We start from the raw sequence: 24,956 nt of genomic DNA, 5'->3' as shown, positions 1-24,956 counted from the left end.
AGGAAACCCTCCCAGGCAAACACCACCGACAGGACAGAGGCCTGGTCTGTGGGGGCAGCTCCGTTGTTCGGGGGTGAGGTCGGCACCCTCAACCACATCCACAGGTTGGCATCAGGCAGCCCATGGAGAGGGTCACAGGGTAGTGGCCCTGGGGCTGGAGGCCTCTTGGGCAAGGGAGTGTGAGAGTCGGGACTTGTGTGTGCGCATGTACGTGTGTGTGCACACCTGTGCCAGGTGGGGAGGCAGCTGACCGGCTGAAGGCAGACCCTCCAGGCCAGATCCCAGGCCCCAGCAGAGTTGTGTGCCCAGGGACAAACGGGGCCCAGAGGGCTGGCACACAACTCAGAGGGAGCTGTCGCCCAGGTCCTGGGCAGCTGGAGAAGGGCAGGGAGACCCCCCAGCCCTCAGGCTGCTTCCCCTGCCCTTGGCCATCAAGACCCAGGGCCCCAGGTGTCCTTCCCGCGTGGACCTCCCTGCTTCCCCTGCTGCCGGCTGCTGGCTGCCCGCGTGTCCATCTCTGTAACCAGCCAGCCCCTTGCTGATGGAGTCTACCCTGAGACTGGCGTGGTGTGTCTGGCCACCAACAGATGGGCCAGCTTGTCCTCTTCAGGCTGATAACCTCCTAGGGGCTCAAGTCTTGCTAGAGAGGAAACGTCCTGCCTGGAGCCAGCTGCCCCAGAGACCCGGGCCCACAGCAGCGGCACTTATTCCCGAGGTCTCTGCGCCTTCTCTGTGTCCTACACAGGTGATTAGGGAGTCTAATTGAGTCGGCTGTAAAAAGATAATTAATTGGCATTTCCCTCCCGGAGAGGTCAAGCTGCCCGCTCTCCCTGGCCAGCTCGGCCTCCTGCTCCCTGGAGGCAGCACAGTGACCTTTATTTTGCTGATAAAGCCGTAATTGATGTAATTAAAATCGACAGAAAGGTTCGGAAGTCACCCCAGAGAGCTGGAGTCGCGAACCTGCTCGCAGGGCCACCTGGCTGGGGAGGCTGCAGAAACGCACCAGGAGCCGCCCCAAGGGCCCTGGAGGCCCAGGCAGGACCCTCGCCCAGGAGTGATGACCCTTTCAGGACACGAGGGGTAGGGGCTCCCTCCCTCTCCTGCAGCATCCTCAGGACTTGGGTACACTTGAAGTGGCCACTTGGCCCACACACACTCAGCCAGGAGAACGGCTAGCCTGTGCCCACCAGGGAAGGCAGTGGGCAGCCAGGGGCCTGGCAGGGTCTCTGAGGCCGAGTCTGTTGTCAGAAGTGGGGTCTTCCCTCCCGTGGGGCACCCACTTCTCCTATGTGTAGTTCAAACTCTCGGGACCAGGTTGGTCACAGGGCAGACAGGGTCAGGAGGGGTCATCACGCCCATAGCAGGGACCTGATTGGGAGGTATGGGCAGAGGCCAGCAGCACCAAGGACCAGAGGGCTCAGCACGGCTCAGCCATGAGCGAGGATAGGACCAGCTCGTGCTCAGGGTACAGGCAGAGATGGATCCATGCGCTGGAGCATGAGGGGTGAACTGAACATCCAGAGCCTGGAACTGAAAGGCTCGGCGGGGTGGCAATCACCAGGGAGGGCAGTGGGCAGCTAGGGGGGTCCCCCTGAGAAGTATGAGACTGGTGAGCGGAGGTGGCTAGAAGTGGCCAGGTGTCTAGCACAGGCAGTGCGTGTCTGTGCGGATGGACACCCCTCCCCTGTCTCCTGTGTCCAGGATCACAGCCCCCAGCCCCAGGCTAGGGTCCATATGTCCCCGAATCTAGAAGGTTCCCTCCTAGGACTGCAGGTAGAGCTACCTATGGGGTTTCAGCTGGACAGCGCCAGGTTCTGTCACTCAACAAAGGGGTCTTGGAGCCCTTCCTCTTCTGTCCCTGGATGGTAAGCAGGTGTCCTGGGGGTCAGGGTGCCCACCCTCGTAGCTTAGGTGGAGGCGTCCTGAGCCGCTGTCAGGGTCTCGGCGTCCCCTCCTGGTCACGTCCGCCTACGTGGTTTCAGGGTCGTGTGCGCACCCAGAGCACTGGGGTCTCACTCCACGGTCCAGCCTCGCTTCCTCAGTCCCTCTTCACTCGCGGGGAGGACACAGGAGCACCTGTGCTCCGGGCGGCCTGCAGGGTCTGGAGGACTGACCGGCCTCTTCCAGCAGCCCCGTTGGTGCCCAGAGCCGGGGGGCGGCAGCTCGGGGTTAGTGTGGATGTGCATGGACTTGCACACCAGCTCGTTTCCACACAGACCCCTAGTCCCCAGCCCCCCAATATGGTGCTTTGTGGGCCTAGGTCTGGTTGCTGCCCAGGAGAAACCATGGCCTCAGCAAGCCCAGCTCTGTCTGGGGCCCACTAGCCGGTCACCTTGGCAGAGGACACAGAGTGGGTCTTTACTGTCCAGAGGTGGGAGACGTTAGCTCCCACGAAGCCGCACGGAAGCCGCGGTGCGTTAAGAGCTGGAAACGATTCCGTCAGCAGCGCGTTCCTTTCGCTGCCCAGGACATCCACAGTGCCCGGGCAGCTGAGCTGACAGGAGACAGCGTGCATAGAGGACGTCCTTGCGGGAGCAAAGACTCTGCTTTTATAATGCACTGTAACAATGAGATTAAGACCCCGCCGAGAGAAATAATTCCCCACCTGTAATTTGGAAATACTTCTGGGGTCCATCTCCACCTCTCCCTGCAGAAGCTAGGCTCCAGGGAAGGGGTGTTAATGCCTGCACCCCAGGGCCCCATCCAGGGTATGGAGGAGAGACCCCTTCACTTGCTCAGACCCCCCGCCCCCGCCGAGGGGGCCGATGAAGAGACACCCCTCCACTCACTCAGACCCCCACCGAGGGGGCCAATGAAAGGTTCACCCTGCAGAGTCGGCTGGCAGGAGTGTCCAACCACCTCCCCTTGGCCCCTCCCGACTTGTGTACACGTGGGCAGGGCCCTTGGGGCAGAGGGTGGTCAGAAGAGCCCTGAGTCCATCCCCATATGAGAGCAAGCCTGATTGATGTGCGTCTGTTTGGGACAGTCTTGGGGTGGCCCTGCACAGCACCACACCGCAGGGGCCTCTGCAGGCAGAAGAGACACGGGGAAGGGGAGGGGTAGAAGCACTCCCTATGGCCGTCAGACCTTAGGACTCCTGGGGGAGGGGCTGGAGGAAGCCAGGGTGGGCGGGGGCCCCAGTGGGGCAGATTAAACCCAGCCCTCTGACGTTCTCCAGCACTAAAGGGTTTCAGGTCTCCTGGGGGGGCGGCCTCCCTTGTGGAGCTGGTGGCTGTGGGCCCTTCCATGCTCTGTGCTTGCCACAGGTGTGGTCTGACGTCACCACATGGGGTAGCCCTCATTAAGGAGGCACGTCCTCCTGTCATACTGTTCAGAAGAGGACATCAGGCTCTGCCTGGCTGAGCACAAGGCCTCTGACCTGGGGCCTGTCCAGGGCACCCAGGGCCTCAGTGGCACAGGTGTTGTGACAGGAGACCCCCTCATCCCCAAAGCACCACCTGCCAGGCCTCATGGTGGACCGCAGACAAAGGAGCATCGAGAGGCGGGGGACCCAAAACCACACCCAGTGGGGCCCTGTGTCTACACCAGCCCAGCCACTCCCCTGGAGATGGCCGTGTGGCCGGCACTCTGGGCAGTAGCGCCAGGCCCCCCAGGGCCCGTGTGGCCATCCACGGCCCAACAACCTCAGCCACACAAGTCCACTTCAGAGAGGCCATAGGAAATGTCCTTTCTGACTTTTGTTTTGTGATACTTAAAGGGCCTTTTCCTTTGTTTTTCTGGAATCCTCTTTCCCCTCAGCCGGGAAACACGAGCCCCGCTGTCCCGGGAGCCGTCGGCGAGCAGAGCGAGGCTGCGTCCAGTTCTCCGACGTCCGCCTTGGGCCCCCACCACCAGGGTACCACGCCATCCTGTTTCTGGAGGGCCTCCATGAGGTAGGGGTGGGACACCCCCGACAGGGCTCAGCCTGACGCTGAGGCAATGCATGAGGGATCTGGGAGCTGAACCCTGCCTCCACCCGCTGCTTCTAAAAGGTGGGCAGCAGGCCCAGAGGCCAGGACCACAGGGGGATGACGCCCGTAGCACAAGGCCCACCAGGAGGCAGCAGGTAGGAACACTCATCGGCGCTGGGGTTGCTCTGGCCTCCCCCATCAGCTGGGCCACAGCCAAGCCTCCCAGGTGTGTGCATCCCAGGATGGGGCCCTTCTCCGCCCGCCTGCCCGGTATCCCCGGGGCCTGAGATGACTTGGACGCCATGGAGCCCGGGGCCTGGTCTAGGATGGCGAACTTCCTGCACTGAGGGCCTTGCCTGGGAGCAGGCAGCTGGGTGGAGCCCACCCACGTCCTGCGGCTGTCCACGTGGGGATTCACCCAGGCAGGCCTGAGGCCAGGGGAGCAGAGTAGTCACAGGGGTCCCCTCCCTCAAGGGGCCTGCAGACGCTCTGGCACATGGACAGAGGTCGGGGTCCCCGGGCGGGCAGCAGGCCCTCAGGTGGCAGCACCGTGGCCTGGAGCTTGGTCTGTGTGCCTCCCTTTCTGTCTGTGCAGGCCATCACATACCTGGGGCCACAGCCGCCCGGCCTGCAGGCAAGGAGACCAGAGCTCACCCAGGCTGAGTTCAGGTTTCTGTCTGAAGAAGTAGGCAGGGCTGTGCAGGGGTATTGGGGGAGGCGAGGGGATATCCCTCAGCTGTTCCTTCTCAGGAAGAAGGCTGGATTCCAGAGAAATTCCTGGGAGCCCCCTGCCCCCCACCTCCCCGCCAAGCCCCACAGCTCCAGAGGTTCGGGTGGGACTGATCCTCACCCACCTGAAAGCCCTGAGCACTGGGCAGCCCCCAAGGAGCCACCAGTGCACCCCCATCTGAGGTCTCCTCCTGGGGTGGAACCTGTGAGGTGTGGTTAGGCAAAGCAGACCTGGGCTGGCAATTTGGCCACGGAACCCCAAAGACAGGAACCTTCCTTCTGGAGAAGAGACCCAGGCTCAGGGGAGGATGTGGCCACTCAGGCCCTCCGAGACTCCCACCTCCCACCAAGGTCTGGCCTCCAACCCCAGCATGAGCCCTCGGGAGTCATGGTCGGGGTGCCATGGACACCTCTTGCCCCCAGCCTAGGGCACACGTGGAAACAGCCATGCAAAAGAGCAGAGACCGGCCGGCAGAGACGCAGCCACAAAACTCTAGGAAAATGAGAAACGCAGGACAAACGGGCAGGGGGCGAGCGGCCTTGAGCCACTGCATCCGCCAACACTCTGCAATTAGCTTGCTCATTGGTGACGATGACGCCAGCAGGCGTGGGCCGGCTGGGACACTTGGAGGCTGGCACGGGGTCGCAGGCTGTGTGGGGATGCGCCGTTTCCAGAGGAAGGGGCCACCCTTCTGCATCGTTCTGAGTCATGGTGTGTGAACTAAATATGAAGCTCATTTCACACAACAACCAGAGAAGCACAGCCTCCAAAAAAGAAAAGGCTCCTGCAAGACACGGAGACCCCACGTTGCCCGGTGTTTCAGTCTCAGGGACGTGCGTGCGCAGCCAAAGGCTGAAACACCCCCAGGACTAACTCACAACACAGCCCAGGCCCAGATGCTCACAGCGAAGCATGTGCTGGATTCAGTAACTGTGGCAACTCGGCAGCTGAGACTGATGTGGAAACGTCTGATTTCAGCAAAAAAGGAGGCTTTCACTGTTGTCCTCTTCCGAGAAGACAGGAGCAGCGAGCTCCTCCTCCTGCCGTCCGCTCTGCCAAGGGCTCTCCAAGCTCTTGAAATGCAGTGTCCTCACCCAGGCTGGGACCATCGCAGAGGGTCCCTGTGCTCTGCTGCATTCCCTCATCTCGGCCCAAGGGGCAGCCTGGCCCGTTCTCCCCAGGGAGCCCCTCTGAGCTTGTTCTCCAAATACAGAAACCCCAGGGAGATATTCTCCCAAAGCTCCCGGGTCACCCCCCAACCCCGGCCATGCTGGCTGTGTACAGAGCTCCCCATGGGCCTGGAGTTACCTTGGTTAAAGACACGAGCCAGCGTGGTCAGGCAACCCTGGCTTGGCCACAGCGCCCCGGCCCGAGCCTACCTACCCAGCCTGACCTGCCCCTGAGGCCCCAGGCCAGGCTTTTGCAGCCATAAGCGCCTTTCCTTCCTGCGGGCACTGGTCTCCAGACCTCCTGAATCCAGGCCCAGCTCTGTGCCCCTGAGCCCCCACCCCGATGGGTGTCTGTATGTCCGAGGCTCCCACCCAGAGAAGAGGTGGAGAGCCTGCCCAAGGCCCCCAGGGCCTCCTGATCCACCATCCCCACCACTACTTCCTCATGTGTGTTCAGGCTCCAGTGCCTCGCGCCAGCATCCAAACCTGGCTCTGGAGCCTAAAAGCCCACCTTTAGGTTTTCTAAGAAATCCATCTTTTCCAGCAACTGGCTCAGGCAAATGAGAAGCACCTGGGTTGCACTGAGAATCCTTGTGAGGTTGTGGATACTTCATTTCAGCTGGGCCTCCTGGGACTTCCTCAGTGGCTCAGTGGTAAAGAATCCGTTTGCAATGCCAGATGATGCAGGAGACGTGCGTTCAATCCCTGGATCAGGAATATCCCCTGGAGAAGGAAATGGCAACCCACTCCAGTATCCTCGCCTGGAGGATCCCGTGGACAGAGGAGCCTGGTGGTTTATAGTCCATGGGTGTCGCAAAGAGCTGGACACGACTGAAGCGACTTAGCACACACCAATGCCCGCCCCCCGGGGCAGGATGTTTGCACAGATCTCCCCCATGACCTGATGGGGCAAAGGGACAGTCCTTCTGACCACCTGCAAGGAGTGAGACAGGAGCACGAAGTGCCCAGCAGGGCACAGCCCAGCCCACCCCTGATGTCTGGTCCGCGAGCATGCAGCAGCTGGCACTTAAAACCCTTCTGTTTTCCCCCAAATCCCGCCCATGGGGCCCGAGTTTGTCCATGCTCCATCCACGGGCCCGAGTTTGGCCATGACCCTGGAGCCTCCAGGCTGGCCTGTGGTTTTGGCCTCTCAGTGTCAGACCCCAAAGTCCAGGAAGGGTGGAAGAAGCCGCTGAATTCAGGTGGTGCCCCCCAACCCCCAGGTGGCCCAGGAGGAGATCAAGGGCAAGCCAGCCATTCCTCAGCTTCTGGTGAGCGAGGAAGGGGTCCAGGCGGCCAACTGCGGGGCTGGGCCCAGGACAGGCCAACCTTGAGGCCCCAGGGCCACCTGACCCTCAGAGCAGGCTCCAGCGGCCCACAGCCTGCATGGCTCCGCATTCAGTCACCGCCTTCCCTGCCCTGCTGCCCCGGGGCCCCCGTGCGTCCTCACCTGGTGACCCCCCAGAGCCACAGGACACCTCACATGGTCACGTGTTAGCTTCACCCATGGTCGTCATCAAGGGGTTCCAAGAACAGGAAGGGTTGAAACAGTGTCTCTTCATCCCCACAAGGTCTGGCAAGACATGGGCCCCCAACTTCAGGGCCGAGTGGGTCTTTATTTCACACGACAAGGGCGCCTTTAGGACGGACTTCTGGCCTTTTGTCACGATGTTCGGATCTAATTAAACTACCTTCATGCACGACTGAAGCGACTTAGCAGCAGCAGCATGCTCCCTAAACACAGTGGAGGAAGGGGTCCACTGGGCAGACTAGCACCCTTGGCCTAGGGGTCTGGGCCTTCCCAGAGCCTAGCCGGTGGCCCACCAGACCCCTGCCCCTCCAAAGACAGAATGGTCTTGGGGTGAGTGCCCCAATTTTGGAGAAGGGGTGCCCAGGTACTGCCAAGTCCTGGGGTTCCCAGGCTGGCCCAGCCCACTGGGACCCCTCACCACACAGACCCCAACCCCAGAGAGTCAAGGCCTGCAAGGGGCCTTTTGCATGCACGACCTGGGAGGGCCTGAGCCCGGGGTTCACAGACAGGTGTGGCCGCCCTGATCTCCTCCTCCCCTGGTAATGGCCTGTGTCCACAGGGCTCCGGCCCTTGCTGGCCATCGCACTCGCGGCTTCGTCATATCTCAAGTCTGGTTCCTGAGTGGCTGGCTCAGCACGATCAGGGGAGCCTGCCCGGGTCGCCCGGCTCTGAGCTCCGGGTTGGGAGAGACGGTGTGCACACGGGGCGGCCCCAGCACCGGGCAGGCCGGCAGGCGGCCCTGCACGGCGCTGCTCCCGAGGCGAGCCCAGGCCCCGCCGCCGGCCCCGCCGCATTCCTGTGGAGACATTCCTGGCATGTTACGGAATTTCACAGCATGACACAGAGCCCTGGCAGTTCCTGACTGACGTGAGACTGTGTCCGCTCGCTGCACAAGACCGACTCCATTTCAGAACCGTGGCCTGGAGCCTGCCCGGCCACACAGGGGACTCCCGTCAAAACGCACAGAGCGTGGCTCCAGCCGCATCCTCCCCGAAATCCTGAACACAGGCTCCACACAGGAAGACATGCCTGCAGCCCCATCAGCGCAGTGACTGCACTGACCTTGCCCGTAACTGCTCCGCGGAGAACCAGCCAGAGCCTAACACATGCCAGGAACGGGGCCCCTCCCCCACTTGCTCGAAGAAAAATGGGTTTAATTAAGACTTCCGTGATTAGTCATTTAATCAGTCATTAGCCAACACAGATGGAGACAATTTTTTACTTGAACAGATAGTTGATGCCCGAGGCCCAGGAACCCCACCTCCACGCAGGGTCGCTGTGACCGCCAAGCACCTAGGACAGGCTCTCGTCCCCCTGAAAGGCTACCCGCCCTGAGCCTGCGTCCTGCCTGCCGTCGCCCTGCCTGCCAAGTCCCAGACAGCGCTGGGGGCACTGGGGACACCAGGGTCCACGAGTCCTGTCTTGAGCGTCAGCACCCCCTCCCCGGTGCACTGGGCCCGGTGGGGCAGGCCTGGTGAGGCCTGGCAGGCAGACATGAGAGAGGTGCACCCCCAGGCGTGGGGTAGGAATGGGGCCCACCTCAGCCCCCATGACTGAGTAAACAGGCAACTCCCCCCACGGCCACAGGCAGGGGCTGCTGCCTCCCTCAGCCCCCAGGCCTCTCCCTGCACCCTCTGCTTCTGAGAGCCAATTCTGGGCACCCTGACCAGCCTAGACAGCGTATTCAAAAGCAGAGACATCACTTTGCCGACAAAAGTCCCTGTAGTCAAAACTGTGGTTTTTCCAGGAGTCATGCACAGATGTGAGAGTTGGACCATAAAGAAGGTTGAGCGCCAAAGAATTGAGGCTTTTGAACTGTGGTGCTGAAAAAGACTCTTGAGAGTCCCTTGAACAGCAAGGAAATCAAACCAGTCAATTCTAAAGGAAATCAACCCTGAATATTCATTGAAAGGACTAATGATGAAGCTGAAGCTCTGATACTTTGGCCACCTGATGCAAAGAGCCAACTTATTGGAAAAGACCCTGATGCTGGGAAAGATTGAGGGCAGGAGTTGAGGGGGCAACAGAGGTTGGATGGCATCGTCGACTCAATAGACACGAGTTTGAGCAAACCCTGGGTAATAGTGAAGGACAGGGAACCTGGCGTGCTACAGTCCATAGGGTCACAAGGAGTCGGACACAACTTAACGACCGAACAACAACAAACTCCCCACTCTGTCCTACCCAGAGCTCAGCCCTGGGGTGTGCAGGCAAATGCCATAGAACTGAATCTCAAATGACCCTAAGAATCCCCACATGAGGACAAGGGCAAAGTCCACAGGCCCTCTTCCCCACCCCCGCCCTACCCCAGTTAGGAGAGCCTCCAGGTGGGTGTTCACGGAACAGGAGAGAAACAGAAAGTTCTTCTTTCTGTTGTTGTTTAGTTGCTCAGTCATCTGACTCTTTGCGAACCCATGGATTGTAGCCTGCCAGGCTCCTCTGTCCATGGGATTTCTCAAGCAGCAATACCGGAGTGGGTTGCCATTTCCTTCTTCAGGGGATCTTCCTAATCTAGGGGTCGAACCCGCGTCTCCTGCATGGGCAGGCAGGTTCTTTACCACTGCACCGCCATTAGAGACTTTCAAAGACTGAGAAGTGAGCCTTGTCTGAGCGGGAATAACAAACCAGAGCAGGTGTGGGGGCCGGGTGAGAACAGCTGGCCAGGCCGTGTTGCTCTGGCGCCCCGACCTCCCCCCGCCCAGCAGGGCAGGATGTTTCCCGCCTGACGCAGGCCTGGAAGAATCACTCCCACGGCAGATGGAGAAGCTGGAGGCCGGGCAGCGCCCTTAACCCTTCACACACCTTTTGCTAGGTACAACCCACAGTTCCCCAGGGTGAGGACCCCTGCAGCAGGCAAGCAGGCACCCCCAAACAGAAAGCACCCTGCACACTGTCCAGGGCCCAGAGCTGAGCACCAGAAGGCACCCCGTGGGACAGAAGAGCCTCTGCAGATGAGCTCCCAGCTCCGCTCTCCCTGGGAGCGGAGCTGGGCTAGACACTGGGCCTGCGCCTCAGCCTGGGCTCAGGGCTCGTGGCCTGCGGCTCCTGTTTCTCGGGGGCCCTCGGGAGGCAGCGACAGTTTCCAGCTTGGCCCCAAATCAGGGTCAGCTGCAATGCTGCAATTAGCTGACTTCCAATTTTGGAAGTTTCTTACAGGCTCTCAGTGGGGGCCACAGCAGCCCTGGGTCCACAGCCCCCGTGAGCTGCAGACCCTCAGGGCAACCGTGTCCCTGATTCATGTCTTGACTGGGCTCCCATGAGCGCCGGTTTGATCCTCCCCCCGCCCCCCACCACCACCACTGCCAGGGTCTGGACTCAACCCAGACTTCCCAGGGCTGTCCCCTGACCAGGCTGTAGAAAAGGGCCCCCGCCCTCTCCCAGCCGGTCAGCCTCATAGACTGGTTGCCATGGCCAGATCAGGTCTGGGGATCCACACTCCATGTGCTGCCTATGTGTTCATTTCAGAGTTTGGAAAACTGACAGCCACAAGGGTCAGGGCCAGAACCCATGCCCTGAGCCCCCTGGCCTGTGGGTCTATGGCGGACAGGGTTGCTGGGAACCCCTGACCCACTAGGGAACCAGTCTCCCCAGAACGTGAACCACTTCGCCACTGCCCTCGGTGCACCTGGCCAGGGAAGTCCACTGCCTGCTCCCCCACCTCCTGCCTCCACTCAGCTGCTCCAGCCAAAGAATGGGGTGTGTGCAGGTGCCCCACTTGCCAGGGTCTGGCCAGCCAGCCTCAAGCTTCTTATCCCATCAGGGCCCTTTTCTCACCTCTACCCATTGGCTCTCCTGACCTGAGACATGAGGAAAAGCACTGAGAAGCCACAGAACACGGAGCTTGGCTGTGGCACCCACACTGTGCTCAGGATCAGTGAGCATTGCCTCGGCAACGGCTCTGCTGGGGGACAGACGTATTCGTGATCATTTCCATGGACAAGACCCAGGGCAGACTCCTGGGGCCCCTGTGACCCCGGTGCAGTCCTGTATAGCACCAGCTCCAGAAGGATGCTCTCTGGGCCTCCAGGAGGGAAAGGCATGGCCAGGGGACAGCCGGTGGACTGGCAGAGGGCAAGGCCCCCGGGCCTCGTGGGGGACCACCAGGAGCTTCACTACAAGCATCGTCTCACAGGGACACATCCGTCAGATCGAGATGCCGCTGTGGGGCCTGGAAGGACAAGACCACACAGCAGGTACAGGGTGAGGGGGCAGCAGTTGGAGGCTGCCCTGCACCAAGGAGTCCCACCCTTCAGGGCGGGTCACTGGGAGACGAGCCTGGGCTCTCTGGGTGCCAGACCTCGGTTTGGTCTGTTCAGGCTTCTGCTTCCAGCCAAGGTGGATCACGAGGGGCCGCACTTGCTCTCCCACGAGGACACATGTAATTAACTGGACAAGATACACAACAGAGCTAGAGACATTTCACATTCGATGTTGAAGGGCGGGGATCCATCGCGGTGGGAGCCCCCAGTATGCTGCCCCTAGAGTCTCCAACTGTGGCGCAGGAAGGGGACTCAGGCCGGTTCAGGAGTGCCCCCAAGGGGAGACACGGAGTGGGAGGCCTGGAAAGCGAAGGCAGTGAGAGTTTGCTGGATGGGAGCCCTGGAGAGGAGGGAGCCCTAGAGTCTGCAGAGCACAGATCAGCCCATGCATGAGAGGATCAATTGTGCCGGAGGCCAGGAAAGACCCACCAAGAGGGTCAAAGGGAGTCATGCCCAGAACTCAAACAAGATGTGAAAAGTGGGGGCTTATTCTGACAGCCAGGCTGAATTCACGGAGTGTTGGCATAATACTCACAAGGATCCTACCTTAAACCCCACCAAACCTTCAAAGAAAGGCCCACAAGAATCAAACTGTTTTTAAGCAGTGTAACAGCATCGAGGATATGTACAAGAATACAAAGTATCCGGCCTGCAAGAGGGTAACTCCAGTGTCTGGCATCTTTTCAAAGATCACCAGGCATGCAGGGAATGCAGGAAGACAGGCCCCATAATAAGAGTAAAACCATCGATCAAAACTGAGCCTGAATGACAGAGCTGTAAGAATCTGTAGACAAGGACGCTGGACGGGTGATAACTGGACAGGACATGGAAGGTACGAAAAGACTGAATCAAATGTCTGGAGGTTGAAACTGCAGTGTCCGAGGGAGGGGTAACAGCTGTAAAGAGGGCAAGTGGATCCAAAGTGAAATACAGAGAAAACGACATGACCAGACCCAGTAAGCCAATCCTGCTTACTGAACCCTGAGACCTCAAGAAGCCAAATAGACATAAAAACCAGAGCTTCCAAAGTGATGCGGTGAGGAGAAGACAGAAAAAATATTTGAAGAAATAATGGCCAGAAGTTTTTCAAATTTGATGACAACTATGAACCCACAGGTACCAGACAATGAAGAACCCCAAGCACAAGAAACAGGAGCAAAAAGACCCTAATCACAGGGCAGGGGACTGTAGGACCTCGGGGTGCACCCAGCCCCTCCCGCATCCCTCCCCACCCCACCCAAACCCAAGTCACAGGTCTCCCCCGTGTGCTTTCCCCCCGACCTGGGGTCCAGGTGGAGTCTGAGAGGCAGCCCGTCAAGGGTCCCAGCTCCAAGCCCTCCTGATTCCAGTGCTGTGTACACCAGGGGGGTCCAGTTGGCAATTCTGGGCCCAGACAGAACCGCCACCTCACAGGCTGCCCAGGCTGCAGCTGCGCCTGCGGGTCCACGGGAACTGTCAGTTAACCTGCACCTCTGGCGGCTCCTTCCCGACTCTGCCTGTTTTCTTGAAACACTGGGGGTTCTGTAAAAACTCTCAGGATTCTTGTAACCCGGTTTATTTCTCTTAAAGCTGGCAGCCTGACAGGCTCTGGTTATTCTTAGAGCTGAATTATTTATCTGCCTCCCCTCCTTACCCGCACTTCAAAATCTTTAACGTGGCTCCTGGGTCCAAGCCAAGGCCCATTTTCCCCTACTCAAAATGAAATAATTTTGAAATCTTTTGTCTTTAATTTTTTATCACCCAAACCATGCATGTGGTATCGAAGCTTGGCAAGGGGTCAGAACCTGGTGGGTCACCAAGCCTGCGCAAGGAGCGCCCCCCTCCCCGGGTTCTGAGAACAGGAAACCGCTGGCCAGGAGGACAGGGGTGGGCATTGCCTGGTTCCCCCAGGTCCCTTTGGAGGATAATTCAGGGCAAATAATTCAGGATAATTCGCACCTCGGACTCTGCCTCCCAGAGAGGATCCAGGGTGGCCATCCACGCGTTGCCGGCTCCCTTGTCCCCCGAGGAAGCATGGGGGGCCTGAGGGTCTGACCCAGAGAAGAAACGGAGGAGGCGGCCAGGAGTCAACTGGGCACAGGGCCCCATATAGGCAACCTGCATTTCCCTGGAGACGATGCCAGCTGGTCCTTGCCAGGGACACAGCCAGGTCCTCCTGGGCAGGTGACCCTCCCCTGTGGGCAGGCAGAGTGAGCCTCTCACACAGCAGAGCGGAAGCTGGAGTGGTCGAGACAGACACGCTGAGACTGGGCCTCGGGGAACAGCTGCAGCAGCTGTGGCCACAGGTGACGGGCTCCAGCCTTCAGACGTGTGGGCCTGGCCCCTCCTGTCTTCACCTGCTGCCTCTCCTCTCCCGCCTCACGTGGGGGGTGCCAGTGCCCCACGCCCCCAAAACCGCTGAGTCCTGGCTGCCGCTTGTCACTTCCTGCTGGAAAATAAGCACAGCTCTCACGTCCCCTCCACACAGACGCCGCGTGTCCTCGAGGCCCGCTGCTGCTCTGGCACCCACTTCTCAAAGCCGCGCCTGGATTCTGCATGCGCAGCACCCGTGGGGTAGACGGGACCGGGTTTGTCTGTCTCCAGCTCCATCCATCCATGGGCACGTCTGGGATTAGACAATGGGGTTCAGGGGCTGAGGCCCCAGGGGGTCCCAAGCCTCACAGGGACACCTGTCCTGCCCAGGTGCAGGCAGAGCAAAGAGAATTTGACAGCAGTGGGCCTGGGAGGACAAGACGGTCACATAAGGGCCGGCCTGTGGCCTCTGCCATCCTCAGGCCTGGATGCCAGGGGCCCAGACTCGGGGGCCGGGCTGTGCATTCAGAGCTTCCTCCTCTCTCCCCGCAGGCTTGATGGGGTGGCCACGGTGGAGCCAGCAGCAGAGGCCTTCCCAGGTAGGCAGGCAGCTGGCAAACATGGTCAGGTAGGGCATCCCCGGCTGTCACTCCACCATCCCAGCAGAACTTTTGTGTCCACCCCTGAGCACATCGTCATAAAGGGCAGCTCTGGGGCTCCGGATGGGCCCTGAGGTGCATGAAGCTGCCTCCAACCATGCTCTCCGGGCCCTCCGAAGGAGCACCAAGAGGGCCTGGGAGGGGGGAGGAGGGTGTGCCAATGGGCCGAGGGTCTTCCCAAGCCTTGGTCCCCTCAAAGGACTGCATATGCCAGGCAAGGGTACCTCCCGTCCCCTTGGCCAAGGCAAAAAACCCTGGCTCCTGTCTCTAGGATCCTGATCGGGAGGCCAGTAGGCCTCCAGGTATGGGCCCCCCCAACCCCTTGTGCAGTGGTGAGTGTTGACAAGCCCTGCTAAAGCCAGAAGGGCCTTTGTGCGGGGCAGGGCTGGGGTTCCAGGCAGTGCCCCCATCTTTCCTTTGGGCTGGTACTCACTGTCCCAACAGCCACACATGCCTACCAACCAGCCAGTAGGGTCAGCACCGAGGTCACCCCCAGCAGAACCCTAGGACCCCCACATGCTGAGGAGGTGGTGGAGAGGCTGCCCCCCACCACCCTGTGCACCACCTGGGGGAGGCCGGCAGGGGATAGGCTGGACGTCCAGGCTGTGAGGGGCGAAGCCAGGTGGACGGCTCTGAAACGTGGGTCAGGCCGGGCCAGGCCAGGCTGGGCGCCGGGCCCATGGCAGGACCACGTGGCGGTTGGGGCCAGGCCTCAGATGGTTTCTGAGGCAGGCAAGGGGGCCCCTGGCCAGGCCTTTCCCATCTGCTGGGAGAAGGGCGGCCTCAGGAACAAGGTCAGCTGAGGGCTCGGGCTCGGCTCTGAGGCCGCTCCCCAACCGGTGGGCGCCCTCGGCCGCGGCTGGAGTGGCTGCGTGTTCCCGGGAACACCTAGAAACCGGCTGCTTGGAAACACTGCGTTGCCATGTGCAGTGTTCCTCCGGGCCGGCCAGGGAGGCCCGGTGCCCCGGCTGCGGAATGTGGGCCCCCTCCCGGCCCCTCGGCCCCCCAGAACCGTGGTTTCTTCTGAAGGAACTGACTCAAGGCTGAGCAAATTCCTGCCAGCCCCAGAGGCCCTTTCTCGTCCGCCCCGGGAAACATGGGGCAGCCACGGGCCCCCAGGCTGGCCTGAGTTGGAGGGCAGCCGCGCAGCCAGGGAGGCAGCCTGTTTTCCAGGCCCGGGTGCTGGAATGTTCCCTGACGGTGGGAGCGGACTCCTGCGGCCCCCTCAGCTGCGGCTGCATTCCTGGTGGGAGCCCCGGCCAGCCCGGCGAGCTTTTTCCGCGCTCCGGTGCCAGCCCCCGCGGGCTCAGGCGGGAGAGGACGGTTTCCACGGCAACCTCACTTTCTGTTATTTCTTATTTTCTTTTTTATGGTTTCTCCAACTTTGAAGCTCTCCAGACAGTTTACAGACTATGGAGGAAAAGTACTTCCTTCTCTCCCCATGTCCCCCAGCGGGCGGCCCCCCACCCCACCCCCAGAGCCGCCCCTTCCCACAAAACAAGCCAGACAACCGTGTCTTCAGAGGCTAATTATTTTTAAAAACATTCTAGAGGAAGTTAATTATTGTTCTCCTAAAAAGATAGGAAAGTATTTTCGAAAGAACCCCTGCCCTCAGCCACACGGCCCCACTGGCGGGGAGGGGGGGCCTTGAGCTGGTCTGCGTCCCTGGTGTGGCCCCCCACTCCGCTGTAGGACACGGAGCCATCACTGGCCTTTGTCCTGAGGTGGGAGGTGGCTTCACTCACCCGCAATGCACTTACTTACACTGTACCCCCAGCACCCCAGGAAGAGAAAGCCCTGCCGCCCTAGACCAGGCACTGAGCCGGGGGCCCTGAGGGTGGGAGCAGAGGATCTGAGGGTGGCAGGAGCTGAGTCCAAGTGCCCGTCTCTTGTAGGCGAGTATGTCATCATGATTCGCGACGTGACCACCCCTCCATTCCTGGGCCACACGCTGCCCACAGCCTTCAAACACCTTCGGGTCTTGGCGAGGGGGGCAGGCCAACAGCCCCACATCCCCAGAGAAGACCCGGAAGCCCTGAGCTAGAGGGGTGCCCAAGACTCCCGCCACTGGTTTTAATAAAATGCTCAACAACCACTTCTGAGTGCTAACCAGAGGGTGCGGTCCCTGCCTGAACACCCAGAACCAGGCTGGCTCATCTTGGCCTCCCGAGGCTGGGCGGATGATGTGACCAGTACCCTTCTCTGCTGTCTCAGCTGCACTATCCATGCTTTCCCTGGGGGGAGCCCGGGCCAGCCAGCGCCTGCTTCCCACCATTCCTGCCCTGGAGGGCGGCTCAGGGGCCTTCCCAAAGCTGGGGGCCACGATGGCTCCCAAACGGGAGGTCAAGAGGCCACGGGCCGGTGACTGAGTCACACGCTGAACTGAGAGGCCTTGTCTGCAGGGACCGCTTTTCAGATGTTACAGCAGCCTCTGAAATGCACCCCGGGGATAAGCCTGGCCTGGGGGTTGGGGATAGAGGGCCTCTGAAATGCAGCCCCAGCGGATAAGCCAGGCCTCAGGTCAGGGATAGAGGCCCAGCACACCAGGAAGCCAGGGAGCAGCCAACCCCCTACTTGGGGCTGACCACACCCCAGCCTCAGATCCAAGGCCCCCCATCTCCCTGCATCCAGAAGGGATGAGCTCACCCCCATCCTCTCACCTGACCACCTGCTTTCTTCACGGAATGGGGGAAGGGACACCCAGAGCCCTCTGGTCCTGGCCGGCAGTCACCTCCGGGCCAGGGTGGACTGGCCACTGAAGCCCCAGCTGCTGTCTCCCATCTTAAAGGCCCTCCTGGCCATCACCCTCAATCCAGCACCCACTGCCCTCCCACACCTATGGTCGACGCCCTCCTTCTCCCCCATGAGCACTCTACACCACCTGTGGAGTACTCCCAGCAGGGCCCCTGCCTCCTCTTTACCCAGCACATCCCACGGGGCTCCAGACATCACTCTTGGCCCTGGTATGCCCCACCCTGCACACCCCGCCCCTGATTCAGCCTTGGGGCCCAGGGCCCGGTCCCTCCTCCAGATTTCTGATCTCTCCCAGCCACATGGCCAGTAGCAATGGTGGGGCAGCCCCCTTGGGCGGGGGTCCAGGGCCCTTCAGACCTGACGTGCTCCATACCAGCTCCTCCTGCTCCACGGAGAACACCACAACTTTCTGTCGTCAAGGCCCAAACCGTCAGCATCCGACTGTTCTCTGGCTCTGTGGGTCACATCCCTGCCCCGCCCCACAATGACCCTGCGGGTGCTCAAGGTGCAGCCGCAGCACGAGCCATCTCACCCGACACCCCTCCCCAACACAAGGGGCCGCTGGGCCACATCGTGACCAGGACTGCAGGCCCAACCAGAGCTGGCACCCACAGCTCACTGCCCTGGCCCCCCATGGCCCGCACTCCCTGCAGCCCTTCAGCTGAGCCAGGTACGCTCTGCCTCACGGCGTCTGCATGTGCCCTTCACCTGCTTGGCAGGTGAACCCGCCTGCAGTGCAGGAGACCCCAGTTCCATCCCTGGGTCGGGAAGATTCCCTGGAGAAGGAAATGGCAACCCACTCCAGTATTCTTGCCTGGAGAATCCCATGGAGCCTGGCAGGCTACAATCCATGAGGTCACAAAGAGTCAGACACAACTGAGCAACTAACACTTTCTTTTCTTCACCTGCTCACAAGACCTTCCTAGGTCACCTGCTCCAAAGCCCCCCGCCCCCAACTCTCTCTTCCCCTGCACATGTTACGGGCCAGCACGCCATGCATCTCACACAGGAATCTCCCAAAGGCCGGCACTTCTTCAGTTCTGTTCACCAGCACAGCTCGGTACGTGGTGAAGTGTGTGGCCTACAGGAGGTGCCCGGAAGGTACCTGTAACCAAAGGGTGGACGTGGAGCATGCGGCTGGTGCAACAGCCACTCTGTGATGTGTCCAGAGGCACTGGAGACAAACAGGCAGAGAGGTGTGCAGGACAGGGCGGGAGGCAGAGGGCAACTGGAAGAACAGGCAGAGGGCGGACGGATGGAGGGCTGGTGGGTGGGGATGCGTATAATTATGGACGGATGGATGTGGGAGGCCGGTCTGGAGGAGGGTATGGCAACCCACTCCAGTATTCCTGCCTGGAGAGTCCCACAGAAGAGCCTGGAGGGCTACAGTAGTCCATGGGGTTGCAAACAACTGGACTCAACTGAAGACTAACACCACTACTATGTCACTGCTGCTGCTGCTAAGTCACTTCAGTCGTATCCGACTCTGTGCGACCCCATAGACGGCAGCCCACCAGGCTCCCCCGTCCCTGGGAGTCTCCAGGCAAGAACACTGGAGTGGGTTGCCATTTCCTCCAATGCGTGAAAGTAAAAAGTGAAAGTGAAGTCGCTCAGTCGTGTCTGACTCTTATCGACCCCATGGACTTCAGCCTACCATGCTCCTTCGTCCATGGGATTTTCCAGGCAAGAGTACTGGAGTGGGTTGCCATTGCCTTCTCCTACCGTGGGATAATTATGTTCTCACATGAAAGGCCAGACGAGTCTGATGACTGGAACCAATCCAGTCATGTCCTTGGACCCACCCATCCCTTCACCATTCCTGCTTGTCTCTTAGTAGGTTCCCACACAATTTCCCTCCACACACCTGCCTCCACGTAGTCACAGCTAGCAGTAGGGGCAGCTGGGGTGGAGCTGGTCCCCCTGCAGGACCAGATGACCTCCGCCTCTGCTGGACCCCAGCTCCCAGAGCAGGCGGGGCAGCTGGGCACTGAACCCCCAAAGGGCTAGCTGTGGCAACAGAACAGAGCAGAATGACAGCCAAGGAGAAGGGGGTCCAGGAAAAGGGGGGCTGGCCTAGTTCTGAGTCTGAGAAGCATGGGGGGGTGCTGCCAGGCACCCGGAGCAAGCCGTACCTGCCAGCCTCTTTCTGTTCCAGGAGCTCAAGCGGCCACTGACGATGCCAGCCCTATCCAGCTGGGCCTCGGCCTCTGAACATCTGTTAGGAGAGGATAGGTCATGATGTCCCAGAGATGAGGACATCATGTCCCCTCTGGGGACAACAGGTCCCCAGAGAGACCTGTTCTCAGGCAGCTCTGACTCCTGCGTCGTGCCTGGGCCCCAGGGGTCTCTGTCCTGCCCAAAGAGCATGGAGGTAGCTGGAGGGCCTGCAGGACAGAGTCCCCTCCAGAAGGGGGTGCAGGTGAGCTGCAGGGTTGGGGGGTTGCAGTGTCCACACTTGGCTGCATGAATGTGGGGGCAGATCCCCAGCGGGACCCCCCAAGTGTGGGGCCAGGAGCCAAAGGGCCACGTGTTCCTAAAAGCCCCCTGAGACCACTTCCTCCAGCCACCGTAGTCCACCCGGCCCGCCCAAGACAGCAAATTCTCTGCAGCTCTTCCTTCCCCACAAGATGAAACCACATTTCTGTCAAAAGGAAAACAATGAAAATGATGTTTCAATTTAGAAAACAAAAACGCTGGAAACAGAAGCAGCTGCTGTCTCCCGCACGCCCGGGTCAGGAGGCATCTTCTCGGGTTGAACTCCAAACCGGCATCATGGTTTCCAGTCACCAAGCCCAGGGCCGCAAGCTCAGGGCCACTGTCTCATGAGGACACAGGCCTACTTGGACGCAGGGTGGGGGGTCCCCACGTGGGGCCCCTGCAGACTTGGAGCAAAGCTGACTTTTCAGTCGGCAGCCTCTCCAAATGCAAACCAGTGAAACCTCTATACTTTGCAAAGCCTGAGAGCAAGGGCGACTTGGAGTCTGGGAGGCGGGGGAGCCGCGGCAGTTCTGGTCCCAGGTGAAAGGCACTTCCCCTGCCCCACCCTGTGCCCACCCCCTGGCAGGAGTCCTGGGTGGGGCGTGGGCACTGCTCCTGGCCAATGCACCTGAGTTGATGACCAGCAGGTCTTTTAGGGGCCACGGCCTCAGGAACCTGCTGGACTTTGGTTGAAGGTGTTGGGGAGCTGGAGGTTCACAGAGGTACTGCCCCTCCCTGACAGGACCCCCCAATCCTAACACTGTGTCCCACAGACAAATCTATACAAAATCTGAATTCTCAAAAAACACACCAAAAAAAAGAGGGAGAGTCAGCAGCGGCCAAAGGTGCTGGCCTGGCCATCATGTCGGCTGGAGGAGGAGCTGGGTAGGGAGAGGGATGGTCCTGAGAGGGTGGTGTCCAGCCTGGACCATGAACAGCCAGAGCATCAAGATGGCTGGACTCCATCAGGCCTGCCTCTCTGGGGCGGCTCTGCATCTGCCCCTGGCCTGAAGACCCCAGGGCCACCTTCTCAGAGGAATCAGGCCTCCTGGGGTCTCCCACAGGCCAGGTGGGCCCCCAACCCACCCACCTCCATGCCGGGTGGGGTGCAGGCAGACTGAGGTGGGTGTAGAGGTGCCATGAGGCTGCCCCCACGTGCCTCACACCCCAAGGAGGGCACCTTTCCCCCTGGGGCCTCAGTGTCCCCTGTGGGCCCTCCTCCTGCCCTCTGACTTCTAAAAGGGTGGCAACATCAGCTCCGGATGGTCCACTCATGTAATGGACATTTACTGAGTGACAAGCACGAGCCTGAGCCCTGAGTCAGGAATCACCAGAAACAGAAAACATCTTCCTTCCTCGACTGGAGTCTAGAGCCACAGACAAGAGATGCAGAGACAAAGAGATGAGAAAGGTGGGGGCACCTGCCCTCTGTCCAGCCCACTTCCCTGCAGAGCCTTGGCAGGCACAGCCCCTCAGACCATCAGCGGCCGCGTAGCAGTCAGCACAGGACAGAGCCTGGCACAGGCAGCGCCTCCTGGCCTCCCCTCCCACTGGTCCTGGGTCACCCGGGATGCTGCTGGGGGAGGCCTTCCTTCTCTGCATCCTGGGCAGGCCTCCTAGTCTCGGTGCCAGGCAGGTGGCGAGGCCAGCTGTGCAGAACAACCTCCCGCCACCCCAAGCAGGGCTTCCTGGAGGGTGCAAGGGGACCAGCCTACCAGTCTGGCTCCTGTGCAGCGTGGGCAGCTCACTGTGGACTTGAGGCACCCTGGGAACCTCGGTCCTCGGGGCATCAGCAGGGGTCTCTGGGCCTGTTTCAGCCAGATCACTGGGGCACACGCCAGCTGCCCAAGGCCTCTTCCTTCCTGCCCCATCCCTGCAGGGCACAGCCAGCCACTGAGGACAGCCCGGGGCCTCTCCAACGGAAGAGCTAGGCTGGGTCAGGCATAGGGGACCTCAAGAGTTGGGTGGGTGGTGTCTCCAGTAGCCCCTCTCCTCAGGCTGGAAACTGCCTCGGCCCCTCAGTAGGCCTGCGGAGCGGCTGGGGCAGGCAGCGAGCCAGGTGGTGACCCGCACTGGCCACAGCAGCCCCCGCCCAGGCTCCTCTTGGCAGGAGGCCCGAGGTCTCGAGGCGCAGGCGGGTGCCCACTGCCACGGCCAGGGACGTTCTCTGGTGGAGGCTATAAATAGGACTGTCATCAGTCGGAGGCAGCCTGACCGTGCGCCAGATGTACGGGACTGAGCCAGCAGGCCAGTCCTCCTACCGTCCTCCTGGTCACTGCCCTCAGGGGTGTCACCCCCTTCGTCCTGCTCCCCCCCGCCCCAACACCAGGAGAGGCTCTCCCACGGATGGAGCTGCAGAGCCCAGCAGGGTGGACCGGATGGGAGTCCTGCCTCCAGGGTCAGCCTGAGGAACGCTGCCCAGCCCCCAACCCCTCAGTGCTCCCTGACCCTCCAGGAGTTTCTCATCCTGTGGGCTCATCCGTGGTGAGCTCCTCTTGAGGACCCTGCTAGAAAAGACGGAGTAGACATGAAGGGCAGCCATCAGGCAGATGCCAGGGTCAGGGCTGGGATGCACCTGGGCACCACACAGATGCTGATTAGGCAAGAACCTGCTGCCAGTGGTGCACTGGAGGGCTGGGGAAGGAGCCAGCAGGCTGCAGTGAGCTGGTGGAGAGAGGCAGGAAGCCAGTGGGGTGAGGGGTCCATGCGTTGGACAGTGCCAGAGAGAGGTAAGCCGTGTGGAGTAGGGGGTTACCATCCTGATGGACCGAGAAGCTTGGGGACAGAGATAGGCCTAGAGAAAACAGGGAGGGAGTGTAACGCAGGGGGAGCAGGTCACTGTGGCCTTCTTTGGTCACGTCCTTCAAGGCCCATTCCACCTCCCACCCACACTGGCGGCTGGGGTGCCCTGGGGTTGCCCCTCCAGAAGAAGCGCTTAGCCGCCTAGCAGTAACTAGGATAAAGTCCGGCCTGGATGAGGGACCTGGATGGGGAACACTGCAGAGAAATGGAGCCCAGGGCCTGTACTGAGTGGGGCACGGTTGTTGGCACAGGGACGCTTTTCCATACCAGTGGGATCGCGCTCCCAGAATTCAAGGGATTTAAAAGGATCGGGTTTTCCTTCGAACCTGGCATACTAGACAAGCGACCCCCCCCCCACAGAAAAACAGCACCCAAACTGAGCTGAAACCTCGATTCGAATGCGGACCCCAGGGTGCGCCCCTCCCCGCGCTCGGTCGGAAGCTGCAGTTTCCACCTCCGCCGCCGGGGGTCGCGCTGACACTCCTTCCCCACCCCCTCTCCCCCCCGCCCACCGGCTCCACCAAACCTAGCTGCACTCAGACGCGTGGACACGTCAGCGCCCGTCCGCCCCCGCAAGGAAGACGCTCAGAGAACCAGGGAGCCCCCACCCTACCCCTGAGCGAGGGCTCGCTCCAGCGCAACGTGCCCGCGAGGCGCCTCCTCCCCAGGGTAGCCCTCTCTCTCCCGCCATCCCAATTCTCCCCCGCGCGTCGGACGGGAGGGGGTCACTGTGCTCAGGACGCGGTGGGAGAGCGCACTTCCTGCCGCTCGACCCCCTCCTTCCCGAGCTAGCGCCGCCTCCGGGCCCCGCGGACCGCGCGCCCAGGCTGCGGAGTGGGGGTTGTCGCGGCCCGCTCGGCCCCCACCGTGGCCTGAACCTAATCCCGCCCCTCGCGGGGGAGGGGGTCGATCTCGGGGCGGCCGGGTACCGCGCGGCCCCACCCCCGGTGCCGGCGCAGGCGTGGAGAGGAGGGGCCTGGGCGGGGGCGGGCCGCCCCGTCGTAACCCCTTCGTCGACCCAGCCCCACGGCCGGAAGCGCCCCCGTGCCCACCCCCGTCGGAATCCGAGGCAGACTGAGCCCCGCGCCTCACGCCGGGCAGGGGGAGGGGAAGTGAAACCGGGCAGCGGAGCCTGGGGGCCGCGTCGGGGTTTCTGCAGACGCGTCATCGGAAACTGAGGCTGCGGGGCGGGGGCGCGGCAGCCGCGCGGCCCTTCCGGACCCGGCCGCCAGCGTTCCCGGCGCACCCGCCCTTCCCGGGAAGCCCCTCGGCCGCGGACTGGGGCGCATCACGCGCCCCTCCCCGGCCCTCAACAGCCTCTCTGGATCGCAGAAGGAAGCTTCGCGGAAGGAAGTGGGGGGAATCTGCCTAGTCCCCAACTGGGGCGTGGCCTTCCTGGGGCGGGCGCAGCCCGCTCCCCAGGCTCCTGGCACCGCCCACGAGGGGCGCACACCCTCTTGGTGACTCACTCCGGCGGTGACACCCACTCTGCCTGACTCACTGGGCGCCGTGCCCCGTACGGACACCCCGTGCTGGGGTGCATCTCGGGTTCACGTTATGCACCCGCTTCGGTGCGTTTGCGGGGCATCTGAGACCCGCGTGACTTGGGAGGGGCCTTCTTGGGTGCCGTGCAGCCTTGGGGTGTGTCCAGCCTCTGCGCAGTAGGGCGTGGCCCCCGTACCCACCGCCCTAGACTCGGCACTGGGAACCTGGAGCCGCGCGCAAGGGAGGTGGCAAAGGGGCTCAGATTCACCCCAAAACGGCCTGCAACCATCCCCCCGCCACCTGGGCCTGCGCACCCTCCCCAGCCCGGCTTCCGGCCAGGCCGGAAGAAGCAGGAATTTGGAATGTTTGGAACAGGAGTTATAACTCTCCCCAGGCTTCTCCGCCCACCCCCCGCCTCCCGCCTCCCGCCAGAGGGGGCGGGGCCTAGCCTGCCTCCGAGGAGGGGGTGGTACTCCAGGGCTGGGGGCAACCCTGGCGTCTGGCCGGGTCGCAATCTCATGGGTTCTGGGGTAAACCCAGGCCGAGGGAGACCCGGGCGCCCCACGGCGCTGCCTTCCGTCCCGGGCTCCCGGCCCACCGCCTCCCTCAGGCCCGAGGGCACAGCAGGGTGGCGGTGCGCCCCGCGTCCTGGCAGGGAGGCCGCACTGGGCGGAGGAGCCCGGACCAGCTGGGCCTCCCGGCGCTGGGCGTGTCCAAGCGGCTGCTGTTTTCCCGCCGGGGAAGCAGCCGTGGGGAAGGCAGACGCCCCCGGTGACGGGCCGGTGACACCTGCCTGGCGCGCCGGCTATTGCCCTCCTCGCGCAGCAACTCCCCTCCCCGCCGGCCCGGCCTTGGCAGGGAGCCTCCTCCACACACCACCAGAGCC

At 61.6% G+C, this 24,956-nt stretch overlaps 1 protein-coding gene and 1 long non-coding RNA gene across 8 annotated transcripts in view; one reads left to right on the top strand and one right to left on the bottom strand.

The window, feature by feature from the left end:
- MORN1 (MORN repeat containing 1) overlaps positions 1-17,359 on the top strand; it is a 49,859-nt gene extending 32,500 nt beyond the window's left edge. For 2 of the 5 annotated variants that reach the window (XM_070385077.1, XM_070385082.1), the window contains 4 exons: positions 3,760-3,893; positions 3,993-4,066; positions 14,445-14,491; positions 16,447-17,359. In XM_070385077.1, the coding sequence (XP_070241178.1) occupies positions 3,760-3,893; positions 3,993-4,066; positions 14,445-14,491; positions 16,447-16,595 (404 nt within the window). In that variant the 3' untranslated portion in view covers positions 16,596-17,359. Of the gene's footprint in view, positions 1-3,759; positions 3,894-3,992; positions 4,067-5,063; positions 5,375-14,444; positions 14,492-16,446 lie in introns of those variants that run through there. The other 3 variants (XM_070385075.1, XM_070385076.1, XM_070385078.1) reach the window with 3 other exon arrangements.
- A 45-nt stretch (positions 17,360-17,404) lies between these two features.
- Positions 17,405-23,501, bottom strand: LOC138991259 (uncharacterized). 3 transcript variants are annotated; one of them, XR_011467241.1, is made up of 4 exons: positions 23,199-23,501; positions 21,499-21,656; positions 19,438-19,520; positions 17,405-18,410 (listed from the first exon to the last, which is right to left on the bottom strand). It is a non-coding gene; the product is annotated as an uncharacterized lncRNA (long non-coding RNA). The 3 variants fall into 3 exon arrangements; XR_011467240.1 differs by lacking the exon at positions 23,199-23,501 and having other exon boundaries at positions 17,445-18,410; positions 21,499-23,005; XR_011467242.1 differs by lacking the exon at positions 21,499-21,656 and having other exon boundaries at positions 17,446-18,410; positions 23,199-23,495.
- Between the last annotated feature and the right edge of the window lie 1,455 nt (positions 23,502-24,956).

Source organism: Bos mutus, chromosome 16 (genome assembly GCF_027580195.1).
Source record: "Bos mutus isolate GX-2022 chromosome 16, NWIPB_WYAK_1.1, whole genome shotgun sequence".
NCBI lineage: Eukaryota > Metazoa > Chordata > Mammalia > Artiodactyla > Bovidae > Bos > Bos mutus.
This window is presented reverse-complemented; position numbering and strand designations above follow the sequence as displayed.